General features: G+C 32.5%; 1 protein-coding gene across 1 annotated transcript; it reads left to right on the top strand.

The window, feature by feature from the left end:
* Positions 1-236: 236 nt before the first annotated feature.
* LOC114326428 (polymerase delta-interacting protein 2) lies at positions 237-20,530 on the top strand. Its single transcript, XM_028274799.2, has 6 exons — positions 237-538; positions 767-1,019; positions 5,160-5,337; positions 14,467-14,630; positions 16,739-16,944; positions 20,351-20,530. Exons 1-6 carry the CDS (start codon positions 456-458, stop codon positions 20,463-20,465), a joined length of 999 nt encoding a protein of 332 aa, XP_028130600.1. The 5' UTR covers positions 237-455; the 3' UTR covers positions 20,466-20,530.
* The last annotated feature ends 1,007 nt before the right edge of the window (positions 20,531-21,537 follow it).

A 21,537-nucleotide genomic window follows, 5' to 3' on the forward strand; every position in this document is an offset into this window, starting at 1 on the left:
TTTTAGCACCATCTTCTGGCCCTGTCAAATATTTTGGAAGTTCTGGAATTATTTTTGGAACAGCACTTTGTCTAAGATAAGATTTTTAACTTGGAAAGTTTTTAATTCACAACAGCAGAATCAGGACCTCTATTCACTGTTGCCAAATTTCACATATTCAGGGCTTGTGACTCTGCTGTAATAATATACGTCACAATTAATTTAAAATAGATGAATTATATTTTTTATTTTTGACTTTTGTCCTACGTCAATGATAAATACCTGTCATTCGTACCAAAAAATTTCAAAACATTTTGGCAAAAATAAATATACCTATTATATTATTAAAACCATATAAGTAACAGGAAAAACGCCACCTTCTCATATTCGTATTCCAAATGTACAATACTCTTCGAAAAATCATTTTGTAAAAATAGAAATAAATTATTTTCAGTATTGGCAATTGAAGATGTAAAATGGACATAGTCTCAATAACACTTCGTTGCAATGTTATTCCAGTCGTTTCTAGATTACTTGTAGCACGTAGAAATTACGCAAGGTAAAGACGTAAATATTTTTGTTAAAAAAAATTATTGTTTATAATTGTGCTTAGTCTTAGTGAGACAGTTCCTTTTCTTTTTGGTTCAAAGCAGACCAGGGCCTCTCTGAAGAGCTGAAAAGAGTGAAACCTGCGTAAGGGGATGATGCTCTACCTATGAAACAAAATTTTATATTAACTGTCTTTCATTTTATTATTGTACAATTTGAAAAACACTATTTGTTTTAGATTGGCAGAAGTTGGTAGGTTAGAAACACCAAAGGTCTCTGGGAAGTATGAAACAGGACAGCTGATTTTGCATAGGGTCTTCGGTTATAGAGGCGTTGTACTATTTCCATGGTTAGCTCGAGTTTATGATAGAGATTTACCAAGTCGGAATGAAGGAGATGAAGAGGCGTCTGCAGCAGTGGGTAAAGAAGTCAGAGGAAGAACACATACCTTTTATCAAGTGCTGATTGATCAGAGGGACTGTCCCTACATTGTAAGATTTAATATTTTTAAAGCATAGTTTTAATAGTAGCTATAAATAAATTCAAAGTAAAGTAGAACCCGATCCCATGCTCCACAGGACTGGATGTGGCACTGATAATCTGAACATTTATTTCTTATATTACACATGTAGGTACACATCTACATAATCTACCTATCATAAAAAGATAACAGAAAAAAACAGTAGTTTTAGGTACAGTCAAAATCGTTTATAACGACACCGGCTATAACATACAATCGGATATAACAAACAAAATAGTAGGTCCCGTAAAATGACATACAAAAAAGCATTTATATTGCTTATAACGAACAAATCGGTTAAAGCAAACAGTTCTTGGAACACTAGCAGTAGAAATATTGGTTACAGAGTACATATATGTACCTCGGAGAGATACAACATCCATTTTTTCAATTATTACCTTTTTACACACTATATAATAAACAGTTATAACAAATCCATGATTCAAATGAAAACAGATACAATGTCCTATTATAATATAATATTGTTTCCACATCTCAATAAATAACTGTAGCAATAACACTTTTTGTTGAAAAAAGTTTAAAATTGCTTTCGTGTAAAGTTATAAAAATGGGCATTGTATTGTATCTCTCCGAGGTACCGATATTACCACGAAATGAAAAGGAAGGTTTTATAATGTTTTATGGTTATGATGGTACATCCGGGCAGGGTCCACTAAGTCCTTTAGACACTAGACTTCCTAGGTGGGTCCATTATCACAAGATTGTGTTTACATTATTTGGTCTTTTTAAAAATAAATAGTGTATGTATGCCCAGATTTTTATAATAAAACGATTTTGAGAGCCAGTACAAGTACAATAAACACATATGTTAAATGTTATGTGTAACATGTTATAACATATTATAAGTATAGATAAAGTTACACATTTTTGCATCATAAACTTACAACAAACTGACTGTTGCTACCAGTGTAATATCGTTTATAGCAACCTGTTCATTATAACAAACGTACAAAAACTACCAGTCCCCTGAAGTTCGTTATAAACGGTTTTGACTGTAGCTGTGCTTTAAAGAAACAGTCACTTTGGCCTATGTTAAAAGTCTTGGATTTTTAATCTTCTGACATATACTTTGGTGCAGAGACAGCGTAACAAACGAATGGAGGCGCAGATACAATAAGAGCTAGAGTCTCTATTCAGAAAAGAAAATCTAGTCAGATATATAAAGGCAAATAGACTCAGATGGGCAGGGTATGTGATATGCAGTAATGACAATCGCCTTATAAACAATGTGTTCTGGGAAAGGCCAGATGGAGAAAGGTCTGTAGGGCGGCCTAGAAAAAGGTGGAAAGATGCAGTCAAAGAAGATCTAGAGAAAATGGGAGTGTAACAATGGGAATTAGTGGCACAGAACCGACAAACATGGAAGGCAATAGTAAACGTAGCAAAGACTCACGAAAAGTTGTAGCGCCATTGATGATGATGATGATGATGACATATACTTTGCAATTAAAGTTATCGACAAGGTCTCATGGTTCTCGTTGCTCAAAATAGTCTAATATATTGGCAGCTTCCTCATCCTCCTGATTAGTTACTCTTTTGATTGATACCATTCCATCATTTTATTCTTCTCTACTCTCATTTTCAGACAAATCAGTTTGAAAGGTTCTTTTATTTTCTGGATTTCGTAAAATGCTTGCTTAGCAAATATTGGTCCAGAGATCGTTATGATCTCTGATCTTTTATGTAGAAACCACTTGGTTGAAAGTGCTTCATCAAGTTGATGAAAAGTCGATCAGTTCAATGATTTCTGTGCAGATATGTTTTTAACATGTTAAACACCATACACACTATTGAAAAAATGCCCCCTGGGTCAAGTCATTTCGTCAATACACAGCAGTCCCTAGGGACCACCATGGCACTTAAAGTGTTAAAACAGTGATACTGAGATATAAAATTATGTTTTTTTTTATTTGTTTTTTAAATACAATCTGTTACATCACAAAAAAAAAGTAACACTAAGCATTTTTGTTGAACGAACAAATGTGAGAGGAGTTTTAGTCCAATGATTATCAACTACTAGTAGGTTTGTTACTAATAACTACACTAAATCACTTACTTTCACTTAAAACCTTAAACCACTTTAAGACACTTATGTTCTAAATGGCAAGTCAAGAGGAGTTCTAATTTTCAGTCTATTTAGTTGTGTAGAGTTGTCCAATAAATTCACTGCTAATTCGTTGGGGTGCTTTTCCAGTCATTTGAAATATTTATCACTGCATTTGATGATCATCTGCTTCACTGTCTCGATCTTCAAGTCCCTGTAAATGTCTGCATTTGGAATGAACCACAGTGCATTTGTGATAGCACGAAGAACCTTGGATTGAAACCGCTCCAGTATTGCTAGGTTGCTGTCTCCTGCAGTTCCCCACAGTTCAATCCCGTATGTCCAGATGGGCCGGATGATTGCTTTATACACTAATATTTTGTTAGATAGAGATAAGGTAGATTTTCGGCCGGGTGGATTTTCGGATAAACAGTCTTCCAGGAAAAGAGCTATTGCAATGCCATTTTCCTAGATGTAAGTCAAGCATTTGACAAGGTCTGGCATCCAGGATTGTTATTCAAACTGAAGAAAGAAATCTGTCAGCTGCTATATACAATACTAAAATCATATCTCGAAGAAAGGCTATTTTACACAAGATACGAAGAAAGTGTGTCTGAAATTCACAACATAAATGCTGGGGTCCCGCAAGGCAGTGTCTTGGGGCCAATTCTCTACACAATCTTTACAGCTGATTTCCCAACTGGAGAAGAATCTACAATCGCAACATTCGCATATGACACTGCAATTCTGGTAAAAAACCTAGATCCCATACAGGCAGCTGAAATATTGCAACAAAATATACATCTAGTTGAAATATGGGCTAAGAAATGGAAGATAAAGATCAACAAAGCAAAATCAGTTAACGTAGTATTCACTAACTGTCACAAAGAAACACCGAATATCCTAATGCATAACAAGAATATTCCTAAAAATGATACTGTAAAATATCTCGGATTACACCTTGACAAGGGGCTAACATGGAGAACACACATCTGGACGAAGAGGAAGCAATTAGGAATAAATAAAAAAATAAAATTATGTAAATTCACTTTGTATTTATTGATATACCGTAATGTTTGATTGCCAAAATCATAGATTCGTGATAATGATGTAGCACATTCATCCTTTTCACTTCTATTTTAAATTTTTTCTTTGTTTTATACTAGTTATTGCTATTTTGGAAATACTGGTTAAGAATATAGCAGAGTAGCATCTTCAGCTTCAATAGCAGATGACAAGCAAATGATTTTCCTAAGGAGTGTTGCTATTCAATATTCCATTATGCTTCTCACTCACGGTATATAGAGTTTCCGTCCAATGATTTACAGTAATGGTATTTTGACAAAACCTTAAAAATGCAATTTGAGTAATGGAAAATCATAGCACGGATAATCCACAGCCCAGATAATCCGTGCATGGATAGTCGGGGTTCAACTGTACTTAAAACTGCAATTGTTTTATTATGCTTAGGATCTTTTTCGGTTCTTTATTGAAGAATTGTAATTAATATTACATTTTTGTTATGGTATCTAATATTAACCATTTGGTGGCATTTTTGCTATATGCTGTTATAGTTTCATATAGTTTTTAATACATATATTTACTAATTGAGGATGTATTCCTCTTGTGTAGGCTTCTTTCTGGAATTTCGTAATTTTAATATCTTTTACACACTTTCTACATTTTTTCAGACTTTTCTTGTGAATCATTCTCAATTTCTTTTAGCTATTCTCCATTATTCTCCATTTTGTTGTCTTTGTTTAAGGATTTTAAAATAATGTAACACGTTTTTCATAAAAGGCTGCAAAACTGTTATATTACAGACAACCTCTACAGACAACATTTTATTAATGGAATTTGCCTATATAAATTAAATAATATATTTATTATTAATAGTTTTTCATAATTATTTAGGAATTTTAACAATTATTTTCTCCCACTTCAAATTGAGTATCGTATTTGAAAATTTGGTAATGTTTGTTAGGCTATGTTTGCTCGCTTTGTTAGAATTGAATTGTATTTACTTATTGTCATTTTGTTTTGCAGAGAGCCCAAACAGAGGCTGTAACATTCTTAGGTAATCAAGATTCGTCCAGGAGTTTATATGCAATCCCAGGCTTAGACTATGTTGCCCACGAAGATATTATCCCCTATGCTAGTGCAGAAAAGACCCCCTTGAACCATGAACTTTTTGATAAATTCTTAATGGCAAATCCAAAAGGTGGTGAGTATAATTTTATTGTAATTAAGGGGCTATCCTAGTGTAAAAGTACGAAATTCATATACTTTTTTTTTTTTAATTTCTAAAATAAAAAGCACTGTATTAATTGTTTTGAAAATTTGCATGAGCATTTATTATAAAAAGAAGTACATGTAAAACAATTTTCATAATTTTTTTTTTAAATTAAACGATTTATGCGCCATCTACTGCCACCGTGAAAATCAAAACATGGCTCCACTGCTGCAGTGATTGGGCCTAATAGAGATCCTGAAACATAAAATTTCAAAGTGATTATTGAAATATAAGTTATTTCCTATTGGGACCGTGCAAGTTCGGCAAAGCGACATCTATTTCTACGCTGTGCAATATTATTCGCACTTTTAATTATATTGGCCAATTATATTAGTCCTGGTTACTGGATAATTGTCAAGGCCATAGTCCAAAAAAATAATAAGAAAAAATAAGATTGAGGTTATGTATTAAAACAAACAATTGTATGTAGTAAATAAAATTAGTTATTAAAATGCAGTACTGCAAGCAAAATACAATTAATTAAATTTACCTTTATATAATAATTGCATATCTTGTGGAGCAACATATAATTTTTATTCTTCAATGACAGTAGATATGAAATGTACGTCAATTTGACAATATGAATTATTTAAGAAAGTTGCAATATTTCTCCGCTATTCGCGCACGTTCGTTTCTCAATTCCCTTCCAAGTACTTGCACACCGCGAATACCATCAACTAGGATTTTTGAAAAATATTAAAATTTGGAAAAATGAAGTGTTGAATTTTTTTTTTAAATTAGATAAAACATTTTCAGTTTCAAAAATCGCCAAATTGACATTGTTTAACCGATCAAAATTCCCCTAGTTGGTGGTATAGAAAAGAACTTATATTTCAATAATAACTTTGAAATTTTATGTTTTAGTATCTCTATTAGTCCCAATCACTGCAGCAGTGGAGCTATGTTTTTATTTTCACGGTGCCAGTAGATGGCGCATAAATCGTTTAATTTTCAATATTTTTTTATGAAAATTCTTTTACATTTACTTCCTTTTATAGTAAATGCTCATGCAAATTTTCAAAATAATTGGTATAGTACTTTTTATTTTAGAAATTACCAAAAAAAGTATATGAATTTCGTACTTTTACACTAGGATAGCTCCTTAAAAAATGATAAATTGCACTTATTTGGATGTAGAATGCTTAGTGACATTTACAACATTGCGCAACACAAAAAATAGCAGTGTCGCTGATATAACTTTGAAATTTCTATAGAGCAAACTAATATTAACTTCATATTCTTGTCTTTAGTGTAATGAACTACACACTTAACTCTTTCATTGCGGACGAAATATGCCTAACTCGACCTGGGTGCTGACTCGATTTTTTGCTGCATTTTTATTGTAGTGTTTTAGTTGAGATGGCCCTGGAATTGCTTTATCCATAATATGAATCTAAACTGACGTCATAAACACACTTTTATCTACATTCTCAATAGAAAAACAACTTGTTTCAGTCAAAGTCAAACAAATACCAACCACTAACTAAACGAATGTTGTACATATCCGCATATGACACCTGAAGCAATCATGCGCATGTGACAGTAGTAGTAACAGTGTGACGTCTTTAGGCGTCATTCAAATGGTTAAGAGGATCGGTACTTATTTTCGGCTGCAATGCTATTCAAATGAGGATTCATTTTTTTCGAATCCTGAGAAAACTAATTAGTATTTTTGAAAAATTTAAACGCAGATTGAAAGATTACGTTATTAGCGAGGGCCGAAAGTCCCTGAGAACTTCTATAATGTTTATTTTAATAAGTTACAGGGGTGAAAAACTAAGAGAAAATTTAGTGTGATTTTTAATTTCAAATATATCATTCAAAATAAACTTTTTATTTATTCTAAGGGACTTTCGGCCCTCGGTAATAATTTAGTCTTTCATTCTGCGTTTAAATTTTTCAAAAATATTTATTGGTTTTTTCAGGATTTGAAAAAAATGAACACAATGCCGTGGTAATATTTTCCAAATCTATCTTTGTCTTACAACGCACTCAGCCGAATATAATATTGTCAGCATATATTGTCAGTCAGACACTGACAATCAGTGACAATTTTAAATATTTGACATTGCATCGGGAATATGTTGAGTTATTGATTAAATATTATTGATATATAGTGTATTTGATAAATAATTGATTTAAGACGTGAACTTAATAAAAAGTTCTTTATTGTGTATTATTTGTGGAAGATCCAAGCAGAGAATACATCAGGATAATATTATATTCTGTGATCCAAGTATTTTGTTGTTAAAGTTGTTCAAAATTGTAAGCGTTCCATAACAATATATTATTAAAAAATCACTTTAACACTTTTCCTCTTTTCTCGATTGAGTATTAGTCTTTGTCGTACAAATAAATTATTATAATCACTGAATACATAGTTAGTGAAAAAATTATCACATTTATTAACTGAATTAATAATTTGCAATTATAAAAATAACAGTTATCCAAGAACATTCAAAACCCATCTCTTTAAATTAATGATGACATTTTCAAGTAGAATGACATTCTAGTTATGTTTACATATCCATACTAGTGTAAATTTTACTACACGTAATTTGCCGTGTAAAGACAGAAAAAGTAGGGATACACGTAAAATATTTGCGAATTATGTACCCATAGCCTTAAATGAGAAATACTTAAAATAGAAATAATTCTAAGACATCCGGCCTAAAATGACAAATATGTATTTAATCACATTATAGTCTAAGAGCTAGTGAACCCTCCGACTAACGGTCGTCCTGTAAGGCTAGAAATTTGTATAGTGATAATTCATAGCACACCAAGGCTAAAAACCATGACCTGGCAGGCTAAATTTAAGTATGTGTTTGAGTAAGTCATTTAGAAGAAATGTGTACAACGATAGGCGATTCTGAAGAGCAGAAGACCTTGCCAGGCGAGGGGAAAGATTAGGGGTTTTTCCTAAAATTATTTTTTTTGCATCGAAAAAAGTTTTTTGAAACATTCCAAACAGAAAAGGTCTCTAGTGATTTTTCTCTTAGGTTAATAGTTTATGTTATAATATAAGTGATTAAAAATTTTGAAAATTGCGAAATCGGCCATTTTTAACCCTAAATCGGACATTTAACTAAAAATTTAATGTTGCTAAGGTAGGTAGATATTCCTTAAACAATGATTGATGAAATCCCGATTAGTTTTTTGCAATACAATATCGAAAACCCGTTTGTTTTTTAATTGCTAATCAAGCGGGCGCGACACTGTTGTATAAGTCAGGACGTTTGAGTTTGCATAAATTCATTATCTCGAGAAAGGGCAAATTTGCAGAGAAATCCTCAGACAGGTCGATTTTTATTTTTAAATTAGGACTTTTGACATATATATAATACTAGTGACGTCATCCATCTGGGCGTGATGACGTAATCGATGATTTTTTTTAAATGAGAGTAGGGGTTGTGTGACAGCTCATTTGAAAGGTTATTTAATTCTCTATTCAGTAATATAAACATTAACAATTATTTATACAGGGTGTACAAATTTTTTTTTTCTTTTTTTCTAAATTAATTTAATAAAAAAATTTTTTTGTACACCCTGTATAAATAATTATGTTGATGTTTATATTACTTAATAGAGAATTAAATAACCTTTCAAATGAGCTGTCACGCAACCTCTACTTTCATTTAAAAAAATCATCGATTACGTCATCACGCCCAGGTGGATGACGTCACTAGTATTATATATATATATATATATATAATATATTTTTATATATATATATATATATATATATATATATATATATATATATATATATGCCAAAAAATCTTAATTTAAAAATAAAAATCGACCTGTCTGAGGATTTTTCGTCAAATTTGCCCTTTTTCGATATAATGAATTTATGCCAACTCAAACGTCCTCACTTATACTACAGTGTCGCGCCCGCTTGATTAGCAATTAAAAAACAAACGGGTTTTCGATATTGTATTGCAAAAAATAGTCGGGATTTCATCAATCATTGTTTAAAGAATATCTAACTACTTTAGCAACATTGAAATTATTAGTTAAATGTCCGATTTAGGGTTAAAAATGGCCGATTTCGCAATTTTTAAAATCTTTAATCGCTTATATAACAAAAACTATTAATCTAAGAGAAAAATCACTAGAGACCTTTTCTGTTTGCAATGTTTCAAAAAACCTAAAAAACTTTTTTTGGTGCAAAAAAAAATAATTTTAGGAAAAGCCCCTAATCTTTCCCCTCGCCTGGCAAGGTCTTGTGCTCTTCAGAATCGCCTATCGTTGTACACATTTCTTCTAAATGACTTACTCAAACACATAATTAAATTTAAACTTTACAGGAGAAAGTTTATTTTTCCCCTAAAATATGCGCTTTTTGATTCACCTGGTAGATACACGTGCAGGGCTGATGCCTGTCAGGTCATGGTTTTTAGCCTTGGTGTGCTATGAATTATCACTATACAAATTTCTAGCCTTACAGGACGACCGTTAGTCGGAGGGTTCACTAGCTCTTAGACTATTATATTACAAGATAACTCGTAGTTGGCAATATAGAAAAGAATTCAATCTATGAGTTATCTCATAATTGGCACTGAACATGTTCAAGTAATACATGGAGTGGGCTGTAAAGACTGCATAGATACCTAGGAGTTTGGTTAGAAATCTGGAGTTTGATAAATATCACCTGGACAACCGGAATAATCTGCATAGACAGCAGACAAGTGCTACTAACCCTGAATAGACCACATGTCACATCAGTGTTAGTAATAGAGTGTCATGAGTCACTAGCCTAAGCTTCAGATGGTAACTATATCAGCCTGAGGTGGGTTAAAGGACCCAATGGAAATAAAGGCAACCACATTGCTGGCCAGCTAGCTAGGAAGGCAGCAAACCTAAGACTCAGGGCCTGGTGATCTTTTTGGCTGGTCAAAATTCGTGAATAGGTGGGAAGAAGGGCCAGGATGTAGACTTGCCAAAGTAACACTAAAGCAAGAAACCCATTATGAACGGCCAGCACGGCACAGCCCGGCACGGCACAGCACAGACCGGCCCGTCCAAAAACCCATTTGTAACGGCCAGCGCGGCACGGCACCGGAAAAATGATCATTTGCCATAAATGATAATGTATTTTTATTAATAAAATATATACAGAGAGGGGCTAAATTATCGAATAAATTCATTTTCTCTAAAATGGACGGCTTTGGAAGAAAATACCAAAACAGGTCGATTTTTACTTTTAAATTACAATTTTTTGGCATATACAGTGGAACCTCGATTATCCGTCACCTCTGTTAACCGTCAGGGTCCATTAAGTTATATTGTATACACAAGTAAAAATTGAGTCATCAATTCATTTTGTTTGAGCATTGCGATAAGCCAAACAAAATTCATTGAACTGTACACGTGCAGTTATGCCATCACCGCATTTTTTTATGTAAATAATTTTTGTTCTTATTCAGGGCTCTGGATTAAATTTCAATTTAAATAGGTAATGATAAATGATACCATACTTTTAGAGTTCTATTTTTAGAATCGCAAGCCGAAAATAAAAATGTACATCACACAAATTATTAGTTAATATCTGTGTGTCACCATAACAGTATGATTTTTATTTTTTTAATGTTCTGTTAACCGTCTTCTCGATTATCCGTCATACCCTTGGTCCGGTGCCCTGACGGATAATCGAGGTTCCACTGTATTTCATACTAGAGACGTCATTCATCTGAGCTTAATGATGTAATCGATGATTTTTTTTAAATGGGAATAGGGGTTGTGTGGCATCTCATTTGAAAGGGTGTTCAATCCTCTATTCAGTAATATAAACAATAATATCATTATTTATACAGGGTGGCCAAAACAATAATTTTTAAACTACATTAATTGACGCAAAAAGAAGAATGTATGTAATTTATTTAACTCAAAATACATTGTACTGCTGTCAGTAAATAGAAAAAAATGTTTATTTCACAAATAAACATTTCGTTTCACTTAAATTAAATCACAAACAGCCTCCCACCTACCTCTTGACAATTTGAACATTTAATTTAAGCGAAAAGCAATGTTTTTTTGCCAAATAAAACATTTTTTTCTATTTTCTGACATCATTAGAAAGTATTTTGAGTTAAATAAATTGCATACATTCTTCTTTTTTCGTCAATTAATTTAATTAAAAAAGTATTTTTTGGCCACAAATGAGATGCCACACGACCCATATTCCCATTTAAAATAATCATAGATTACGTGATCACGCTCAGATGGATAACGTCACTAGTATGAAATATATGCCAAAAAATTGTAATTTAAAAATAAAAATCGAAGTGTTTCGGGATTTTTATCCAAAGCCGTCTATTTTAGAGAAAATGAATTTATTCCATAATTTAGCCCATCTCTATATAGGAGAAAAATGTTATGTATTGTTTTAATTTTATTTTAGAAACGCATCATGTCATCTATGATATATTTTAAAAACTATCGTAAAATAAAAGTTTTTAAAAGACTTAAACTACACAATTTTAATGAATATGAATCATGTTAAAAAAACGAATTCATGGTTAAAAGATAATGTACGTACCTGTCCATTGATCAAAATGTTCGGATATTTGTACCCATGCATTGTCCTTTTTCTTGCTATCGTGATAACCTGGGTCCGATGCATCATACAAAAATGGGTATTCTCTGACACTCTCAATTAAAAGTTCGTCCATATTATTTCAAAAGAAACAACGCGCTTTCAATTAAAAAATCAACAATATAATATTTTATAACAATTATGACACACTGGCGCCGACTGGCCGTTCGACTCCAACGGATTTTATTCTACTCGGAGAATTTCGGCCGTTCCGTTTGCGTGCTGGCCTGTGCCGGGCCGGGCTGGCTGCTCATAACGGGTTACGTTGCATTTAAAACTATACAAATGAATTTGGACTGTCCTGTGCCGTGCCGGGCTGTGCCGTGCTGGCTGTTCATAATGGGTTTCTTGCTTAAGGAACCTTGAGAAGTCAGCATCAGCATTAGTACCGACATCATAAAAGAGTCAGTAAAATGGATAGTAGTTATCAAATGGTTGATGACAGTTTAACCAACAATGTGATTACTATATTCGCAGTGTGCAAGTACTTGGAGGGTATAAAATAAACGATCGTGCGCGAATAGCGGAAAAATGTTGTAACTTTGTTAAATAATTCATATTGTCAATTGAAATTGTCAAATTGACGTATATTTCATACCTACTGTCATTGAAAAAGAAAATTTTATGTTACTCCACAATATTGATATGATATGCAAATATTATATAAAGGTAAATTTATTAATTGTATTTTGCTTGCAGTACTGCATTTTAATAATTAGAGGAAATAAAAAATGTAGTATATCAAAGTGTGTAAATAATTTATTTCTTTAGCTGAGCGCTTTCGACATAAACGTCATCATCGGAGCTAATACTAAAATAAAAAAAGAGGTCTTGTAAGAAAAAGAAGTACAAAACTCTTTTTTACTTACGTCAATTGTTAAAAAAAGTACCGCTACAAAATTGAGGTGTTAACATTTGCATCTTGTGAAAATAAATTTTGGTTGGATATGCTATGTCCTCCGTACAACCCCAAACAGTAAAAACAGAAAAACGGCCACATTACACGTTACACAAACAAAAAATTTTTTTTTTCCATGGTATAGGTATCACCCATCCGTTGTTGGCCTAGTAGAAACAGCTGACTGACAAAGTCGGATATTCAAATCTGCTTTTATCTGTTCTGCGTTGACGTATGACAGCTGACATTGAATTCTGAATATTTTTAACATTTTTGAAAGAAAAATTAAAAATTTTAAAAAAATTAAATTGATATGGAAATTTACCTTAGATGTTTGTACTAATCAACTAATAAATTAATTGATAACATGATTGATTTTAAGACTAATTGGCCCAACATACATACACACCTTGTCAAATAAAAAATAAAAACAGGAAGTAATGAGGAAGATCAGTTTTTAATGGTGAATTCTCAAATTCAATATTCTAGGAGATATTAGATCAGAATTCTAGAATATTGAATTTGAGAATTCACCATTAAAAACTGATCTTCCTCATTACTTCCTGTTTTTATTTTTTATCTGACAAGGTGTGTATGTATGTTGGGCCAATTAGTCTTAAAATCAATCATGTTATCAATTAATTTATTAGTTGATTAGTAAAAACATCTAAGGTACATTTCCTTATCAATTTAATTTTTTTTTAATTTATAATTTTTCTTTAAAAAATGTTAAAAATATTCAGAATTCAATGTCAGCTGTCATACGTCAACGCAGAACAGATAAAAGCAGATTTGAATATCCGACTTTGTCAGTCAGCTGTTTCTACTAGGCCAACAACCGATGGGTGATACCTATACCATGGAAAAAAATTTTTTGTGTTTGTGTAACGTGTAATGTGGCCGTTTTTCTGTTTTTACTGTTTGGGGTTGTACGGAGGACATAGCATATCCAACCAAAATTTATTTTCACAAGATGCAAATGTTAACACCTCAATTTTGTAGCGGTACTTTTTTTAACAATTGACGTGAGTAAAAAAGAGTTTTGTACTTCTTTTTCTTACAAGACCTCTTTTTTTATTCTAGCATTAGCTCCGATGATGACGTTTATGTCGAAAGCGCTCAGCTAAAGAAATAAATTATTTACACACTTTGATATATGTACTACATTTTTTATTTCCTCTATTCATTCAAGTGTGTACAAACTTATCAGTCTTTCAACTATATTTTAATAATTAATTTTATTTGCTACATACAATTGTTTACCTATTAATAACATAACCTCAGTCTTACTTTTTCTTCTTATTATTTGTTTGGACTATGGCCTTGACAATTATCCAGCAACCAGGACCATATGATTGGCTAATATAATTAAAAGTGCGAAAAAAGTTGCCGAGCTATGAAACCAGGTGTCGCTTTTCCGAACTTGCACGGTCCCAATAAGATAAAACTGTGAAATAGTTACTTTAAATAATATACTTGGCATTTAACATAATGACTTGTTTATAGCATTAAATAATTTTTGTATACATCTAGTAATTTTAATACCTACTACTTTTTTTAGATCCTCCGTTTGTTGCCCAAGAAACATTAAAAGCATGGCAGAACAAAAATCATCCTTGGTTAGAACTTTCAGATGTACACAAAGAAACTACTGAGAATATTAGAGTAACTGTTATACCTTTCTATATGGGTTCCAGGGATTCCCACGCAAGTTCAGTATACTGGGTAAGTCATTTCGATTATATACTAGTAAACAACAGAGGACCAATCAGCAGGCGAAATGTACTATATACAGTATGATGCAAATCTATGGAATAAATTCATTATTTCAGAAAGATATGACTTTAAAAAAATCTTTAAAACATGTTAACTTTCATTTTTTAATGACCATCAATTGCTATATACAGGGTGTTTGGTAAAGAATGGGCCATAGCTTAACCTTAGATTCCTGAACTTAAAATAGGTCGATTTAAGCTAAATTACCTTAGTACAAAAGTTGATAATAACCGAACTACAGGGTGTTAAAGTTAAACTTCTATTTTATTTATTTTTGAATATTTCCTGACAGGCATGGTACAACAACACTAAATTTGGTAAGTGCTGCTGGTATTCTACAATCTACTAAATTATGTTAAACAAACGTTTCTGGCTACTACCAGAGGCGTACGACGGGGGAACGTGAATGGTTGACCCTTCCCAAATTCTACGCCACTGGCGGAATTGCTATTTTAGTGCAATTTTTTGATTCTCCAATACTTTCTATGTAAAAAACATACTCTTCATTCGTAACGATAAAGCCATTAATTTTAGGGATATTTGAAGCTAAAAACGAAGGAGCATAATACATTAATCAAAAATAAGTGTGCCTTTTCATTTTTAACTTCAAATATCTCGAAAACTAATGACATTATCGTTACGAATGAAGAGTATATTATTTGCATAGAAAGTACTGGAGAATCTAAAAACTATGCTAAAATAGCAGTTTCATCAGTGGCGTAGAATTTTTGAAGGGTCAACAATTCACTTTCCCCTGTCATACGCCTCTGGTAGTAGCCAGAAACGATTATTTAACATAATTTAGTAGGGTGTACAGTGCCTACACTTTCTGCCAAGTATCACACGGATATGTCAGATTATTTTAAAGTATTATTTTTTTTTAAAATATGTAATGTATTCTTTATTTAAAACTTTAAGAACTATGTGTGCCCGGTACTATAAAACTATTTGACATATCCTTATGGTACTTGTCAGAAAGTGTAGGTACTGTACACCCTACTAAATTATGTTAAATAATCGTTTGTGGTTAATACCAGATGCGTACGACAGGGGAAAGTGAATGGTTGACCCTTCCCAAATTCTACGCCACTGATGAAACTGCTATTTTAGCATAATTTTTAGATTCTACAATACTGTTTATGCAAATAATATACTCTTCATTCGTAACGATAAAATCATTAGTTTTCGAGATATTTGAAGTTAAAAATGAAAAGGCACACTTATTTTGATTAATGTATTATGCTCCTTCGTATTTAGTTTCAAATATTCTCGAAAACTAATGGCTTTATCTTTACGAATGAAGAGTATGTTTTTACATAGAAAGTATTGGAGAATAAAAAAATTGAACTAAAATAGCAATTCCGCCAGTGGCGTAGAATTTGGGAAGGGTCAACCATTCACGTTCCCCCGTCGTACGCCTCTTGTAGTAGCCAGAAACGTTTATTTAACATAATTTAGTTGATTGTACAATACCAGCACCACTTACCAAATTTCATGTTGTTGTTCCATGCCTGTCAGGAAATATTCAAAAATAAATAAAATAAAAGTTTAACTTTGACACCCTGTATTCGCGGTGTGCAAGTACTTGGAAGGGATACGAGAAACGATCGTGCGCGAATAGCGGAGAAATATTGCAACTTTGTTAAATAATTTATATTGTCAATTGAAATTGTCAAATTGACGTACATTTCATACCTACTGTCGTCGAAGAAGAAAAATTATATATTGCCCCACAATATTATATAAAGGTAAATTTAATTAATTGTATTTTGCTTGCAGTACTGCATTTTAATAACTAATTTTATTTACTACATACAATTGTTTACGTTTTAATAACATAACCTGAATCTTATTTTTTCTTTTTATTAATATTTTGGACTATGGCCTTGACAATTATCCAGTAACCAGGACTAATATAATTGGCCAATATAATTAAAAGTGCGAATAAAGTTGCAGAGCGTAGAAACCAGGTGTCGCTTTGCCGAACTTGCACGGTCCCAATACATATTACATGTGTTCACATGTCGAAAGCTTCTAACTGTATTCTTCAATTTCAGTGGAGATATTGCATCCGATTAGAAAACCTAGGCTCCCTTAGCGTGCAATTGAGAGAAAGACATTGGAGGATATTTTCTTTATCTGGAACCTTAGAGACAGTAAGAGGTCGTGGTGTTGTTGGACAAGAACCGGCTTTAACAAGAGCGCTTCCAGCTTTTCAGTATAGCAGCCACGTCAGTTTGCAGGCCCCTAGTGGACATATGTGGTAAGTAAATTAAAAAAAGATTTTGGTATTGATATTTTATTGAACTATTCCGATAATCAGGTGGGTTTTCATTCCTGGTGTAAGGATGATTGCTTACTTTAGACTTGTCTGGGGCATTTGTCACAGGATATCATTCAATATTGATCTTTCTTGTATTTACAGTTAGTTGTGTGATTTGGTTTCCTCTTAAATCTTTGTTCTTTCCTCTATGTATATAGTTCCAGGCCATTTAATGTTTTTATTTCTTAGTCTGCATACATGGTATTACACCATATATTGGTAATATTTCGAACTACAGATTAATTTCCGTTTAATACAATTTGGTTTTCGTTTTAAAATTTAGAAACACGTCCGTTGCATATGCCCACCCGTCACATTCTTAGCCCATATTTTCCAGATATTGTGGTGAAGGTGCATCTCCCTGTTTTAGTCCATTGTTTATTTCGAATGTCTCCAAGTATTCTGGTCCAACTCTCACCTTATATCGTAACCATTCCATACACATCTGTATAAAACTGACTAGTTTTTTTTTGGAAAGCCAAGTTCCTGCATCAGTGTTCACAGTCTGACCCTGCATACTTTATCAAATTTTGTTTAAAATCCATGAACATCTGATGAAACTCACGATCAAACTCCCAGAATTTTTCCATTATCTGTTTTATTGTGATTAAGCCACCAATTTGCATTAATAAATCTAGGGCCGGCAGACTAAAGCACATAAGTCAAAAAAATCGATTTTTCTTTTTATACATGCACATGTCCATATATTTTTTCTCCACCGACTGACTCAAGCATATAAGTCATACACGTTTATTTCACATTGATTTTAAGTAGCGTACTTTTTCAACCTTTCAATTCCTATAAATCTATAGACGTTATAAAGAACATAAGTTGACTTATGTGAAAAAGTACAACTGATATATTCAGTTTTGCTGATTTATAAATATGACTTAAGTTGTTAGGTACCTCAAGTACTTGACGTTATGGTCTTACTTGTTTAAGAATATAGAGAGAGAGATATTTAACTTTAGCTACCTACTTAAAACATGGCTAAGAGAGAAGCGATATTCAATGAATATTGGCTAATGAGTACATACAAAAAAAGGTCTGCTTACATGTCATCATTAATAGAGATTGAATAAAAAGCTTCTCAAAGACAACGCGAAATAGACCCTGAAAAACAGAAACTTCGTATGAAGACATATACATATTTTGTTGTAGTAGATGGACTGTGTTAAGCTATTTGTAGGGGGTGTCAATGAAGAAACAGTCTTCAGTAGGTGGTACAAAAATTATTAATGATATGCGTGGAACAACTTACTGTACCTAAAAATAAAATATCCGATGACAAAAGGAAGGAAATAAAAAAACATATTTTGTCTCTTCCGTCGTGAGAAAGTCACTACACCAAAAAGAGTACATCAAAGAGTATTTGCCTTCCCTCCTTACAATTACCAAAATATATCAACTATTTGTCTATCAAACCCCCTTCAATAAAAACTTATAGCCAAGAATTTAACAAATTAGGATAGTGATTCAAAAACCCGGCGTTGATACATGATACACTTGTGATAAGTTTAAAATACAAATTCAACTTTGTCAATATGAGGAAAACAAAACTGAAATAACTTCGCAACATGATAATCATAAAATGACAGCAGATCAAGCTTACGAATCTAAAAAAAAAACGACACAAAGATGTATCAAAATGATAGTACCGTACAAGTGTATACATGTGATTTACAACAGTGTTTACAGACTACATCATTGACTTCTTATGTAGCTTTTTATAAACGTCAGTTATGGACGTTCAATTTGACCATACATGACAATAAGACCGGAAAAGCTGTATGGTATGTGTGGTATGAATCTACTTCGGCTAGAAGAGCGAATCAGGTTGCATCTTGTCTCTTTAAACATCTTCAAACAAATCTACCCAATACCACAAGAAGTGTAATATTTTACTCTGATACCTGTGGAGATCAGAATAGAAATTCTCACGTTCTATGTTTACGTGGGCTGTACATAACTGACAGTTAGAGAGAATCGATCATCAATTTATGGTTCCCGGACATAGCCATTTAGAAGTTGAACAGTTCATGGGGGATAATAGAAAAGAAGAAAAAGAAAACAGAAATCCAAATATATTATCCTCATGACTGGAGTCAACGTATTAGGCTAGCAGTAACAAATTTCAAGTTGTGGAAATACTGGCTTTTTGAACTTTTGACTTTGGTATTAAGAAATAAAGATGTAGATGGAAAGCAGTTTAAATGGTTGGACAAAAGGTGGCTCCGCTGTGATACGGAATTTGGAATGATATCCTACAAAGACACCTTACAAATGGAATCAGAATTTCACAAGATACATTTAAGACGGAGGCTATCTTAATGGCCTCCTCTTATGGGTCACCCCCAAAATCTCAACTGTCATCAACACGCCTAACTTCACGCGCAACTTTGATACATCATTGATTCAACTTCTATAATATTCTAAGGGCCGGTTGTTCGAACGCTAATCAACAATGATCACTATCAAATATTTAATTACTGTTACAACTGTCAATGTCAACTTTGGTTGGGTTGCTGAAAACATAATTGATTATAATTATGAGATAAGTTTATTAATTAACATAACAATTATTAACATAATTGATTAACTAATTTCATAATTGTACTCAATAATTATGTTTTCAGCAACAAAATCAAAGTTGACATTGACAGTTGTGGCAGTAATTAAATATTTGATAATGATCATTTTTTATTAACGTTCGAACAACCGGCCCTAAATATTTATTTTTCTTAATATCATGTATCCGAGTTGCTGTGAATATGATAGGTCTTATCCAACTTAGTGCCTATGCTTTTTGGGTACATCAAAGTTGGGAGCGTGAAGTTAGGCGTGTTGACGACAGTTGATATTTTGGGCTGCACCCATCCTTTATACCTACATAGTAACATTCCAGTTGTATCACTATTGCCTTTACCTATATCAAAAGAAAAAAAAGATGACTTAGTTTCTCTACCAACATTAACACCAAATGAATTTTTTCATAAATTTTATATAAATTTGTCTAGTAAGGAAAATGTAGGAAATATGGATTGGAAGAAAATGTTGTGTTGTACCAAACTAAAATACCTAGTTGTTCTGTTAGAAATAAGTCATATATGCTTGTGTTCTTTTTAACATAAGTCAGGAAAAACAATTTTCCATACTTTTTCATAGAGTCATACTTAGCTACTAGTAAATATGTTATACACACTCTCATAAAAGACAACAAATGTTTTTAAGAAATATTAAATTATTTTTTTATACAGTTTTATGCAATTTCTGAAAATCTATACTTTTTGACTTATGTGCTTTAGTCTACCGACCCTACAAATAACACATATATTTTTTGTTTTAGGGGTACCTTTCGCATGGAGCGAGAAGACGGATACACTTTCGACTGTAGAATACCGCCATTTTCATTAGAAAGCAAACCGGATGGTGGCTCTGCATCTCCTCCAGATACTGTTTAAGAGTATACTCTGTACATAAATAATATCCAAGCGTGTAAATATATTACAAAATCTTTCTGTTGTAATAGCGTTTTTACTTTTATTTTTCGTACAGTCCTACATGAACATGCGAGAGACGTCTGATAATGGTGGTGTTATTTTGACCAGTATAATTTCGGATATATCCCTTTCTTCATTCCTCGAGTCCTTGTCAGGACATGGTGATACTCCAAGGTTGCACAAACAGGTATTAAGGGGAACAGAACAAAATGATGACATTATTTTTTTCGAATCCTGAAAAAATTAATAAACATTTTTGAAAAATTTAAACGCAGAATGAAAGATTACATTGTTACCGAGGGCTGAAAGTCCCTGAAAACTTCTATAATGTTTATTTTAATAAGTTACAGGGTGAAAATAAAAGAGAAAATTTAGTGGGATTTTTAATTGCAAATATTTTTTCATTCAGAAGAAACTTTTCATTTATTCAAACGAACTTTCGGCACTCGGTAATAAAGTAGTCTTTCATTCTACGTTTAAATTTTTCAAAAATACTTTAGTTTTCTTAGCATTCGAAAAAAATGAATACATTTAAAACACATTGAAAATTTTGACATGTGTCAAAATTTTGCATTTTGCTCCGATCCCCTTAAGACGTAGCTTAAAATATAAATCCTTCTGCTGTTGCCACACTAGCGTCTAATGTCGTTAATTATCGCATTATTTGACAAATTTCTAATGCAAATAACGCGATAGTTAACTGTATTAGATGCTAGTGTGGCCCCAGTATCAAAAGTATAAGCTGGCGATATTGGTACTGGGGGTTGTTACCCCCGATGATGGAGTTGCTCAAGTTGAAACACTAATTACCGAAATATATTTATTTGGAACACTAAATACGACACTAACTAGTTGGTGTCGGGATGAATAATGTCTCTACTCTAACCACATCGGTTTCTGAATAATGAATAATCCCTTTCTTTACTTTCTACGTATCTATAAATAAATCCCTATTGTTTGTTATGATTGACCATACTTGAATGTGACCGTGAATTACTAATAGTAACATAATTGCTAACTCAGTTGTTTTCAA

Source organism: Diabrotica virgifera, chromosome 3, assembly GCF_917563875.1.
Source record: "Diabrotica virgifera virgifera chromosome 3, PGI_DIABVI_V3a".
NCBI lineage: Eukaryota > Metazoa > Arthropoda > Insecta > Coleoptera > Chrysomelidae > Diabrotica > Diabrotica virgifera.

Excerpts from the sequence above, each read along its gene's own strand:
- LOC114326428 (XM_028274799.2), top strand. The coding sequence starts at position 456 with ATGGACATAGTCTCAATAACACTTCGTTGCAATGTTATTCCAGTCGTT. Across the intron at positions 539-766 it reads GCACGTAGAAATTACGCAAG|ATTGGCAGAAGTTGGTAGGT; the intron begins GTAAAGACGTAA and ends TATTTGTTTTAG. Across the intron at positions 16,945-20,350 it reads GCCCCTAGTGGACATATGTG|GGGTACCTTTCGCATGGAGC; the intron begins GTAAGTAAATTA and ends TTTTTGTTTTAG.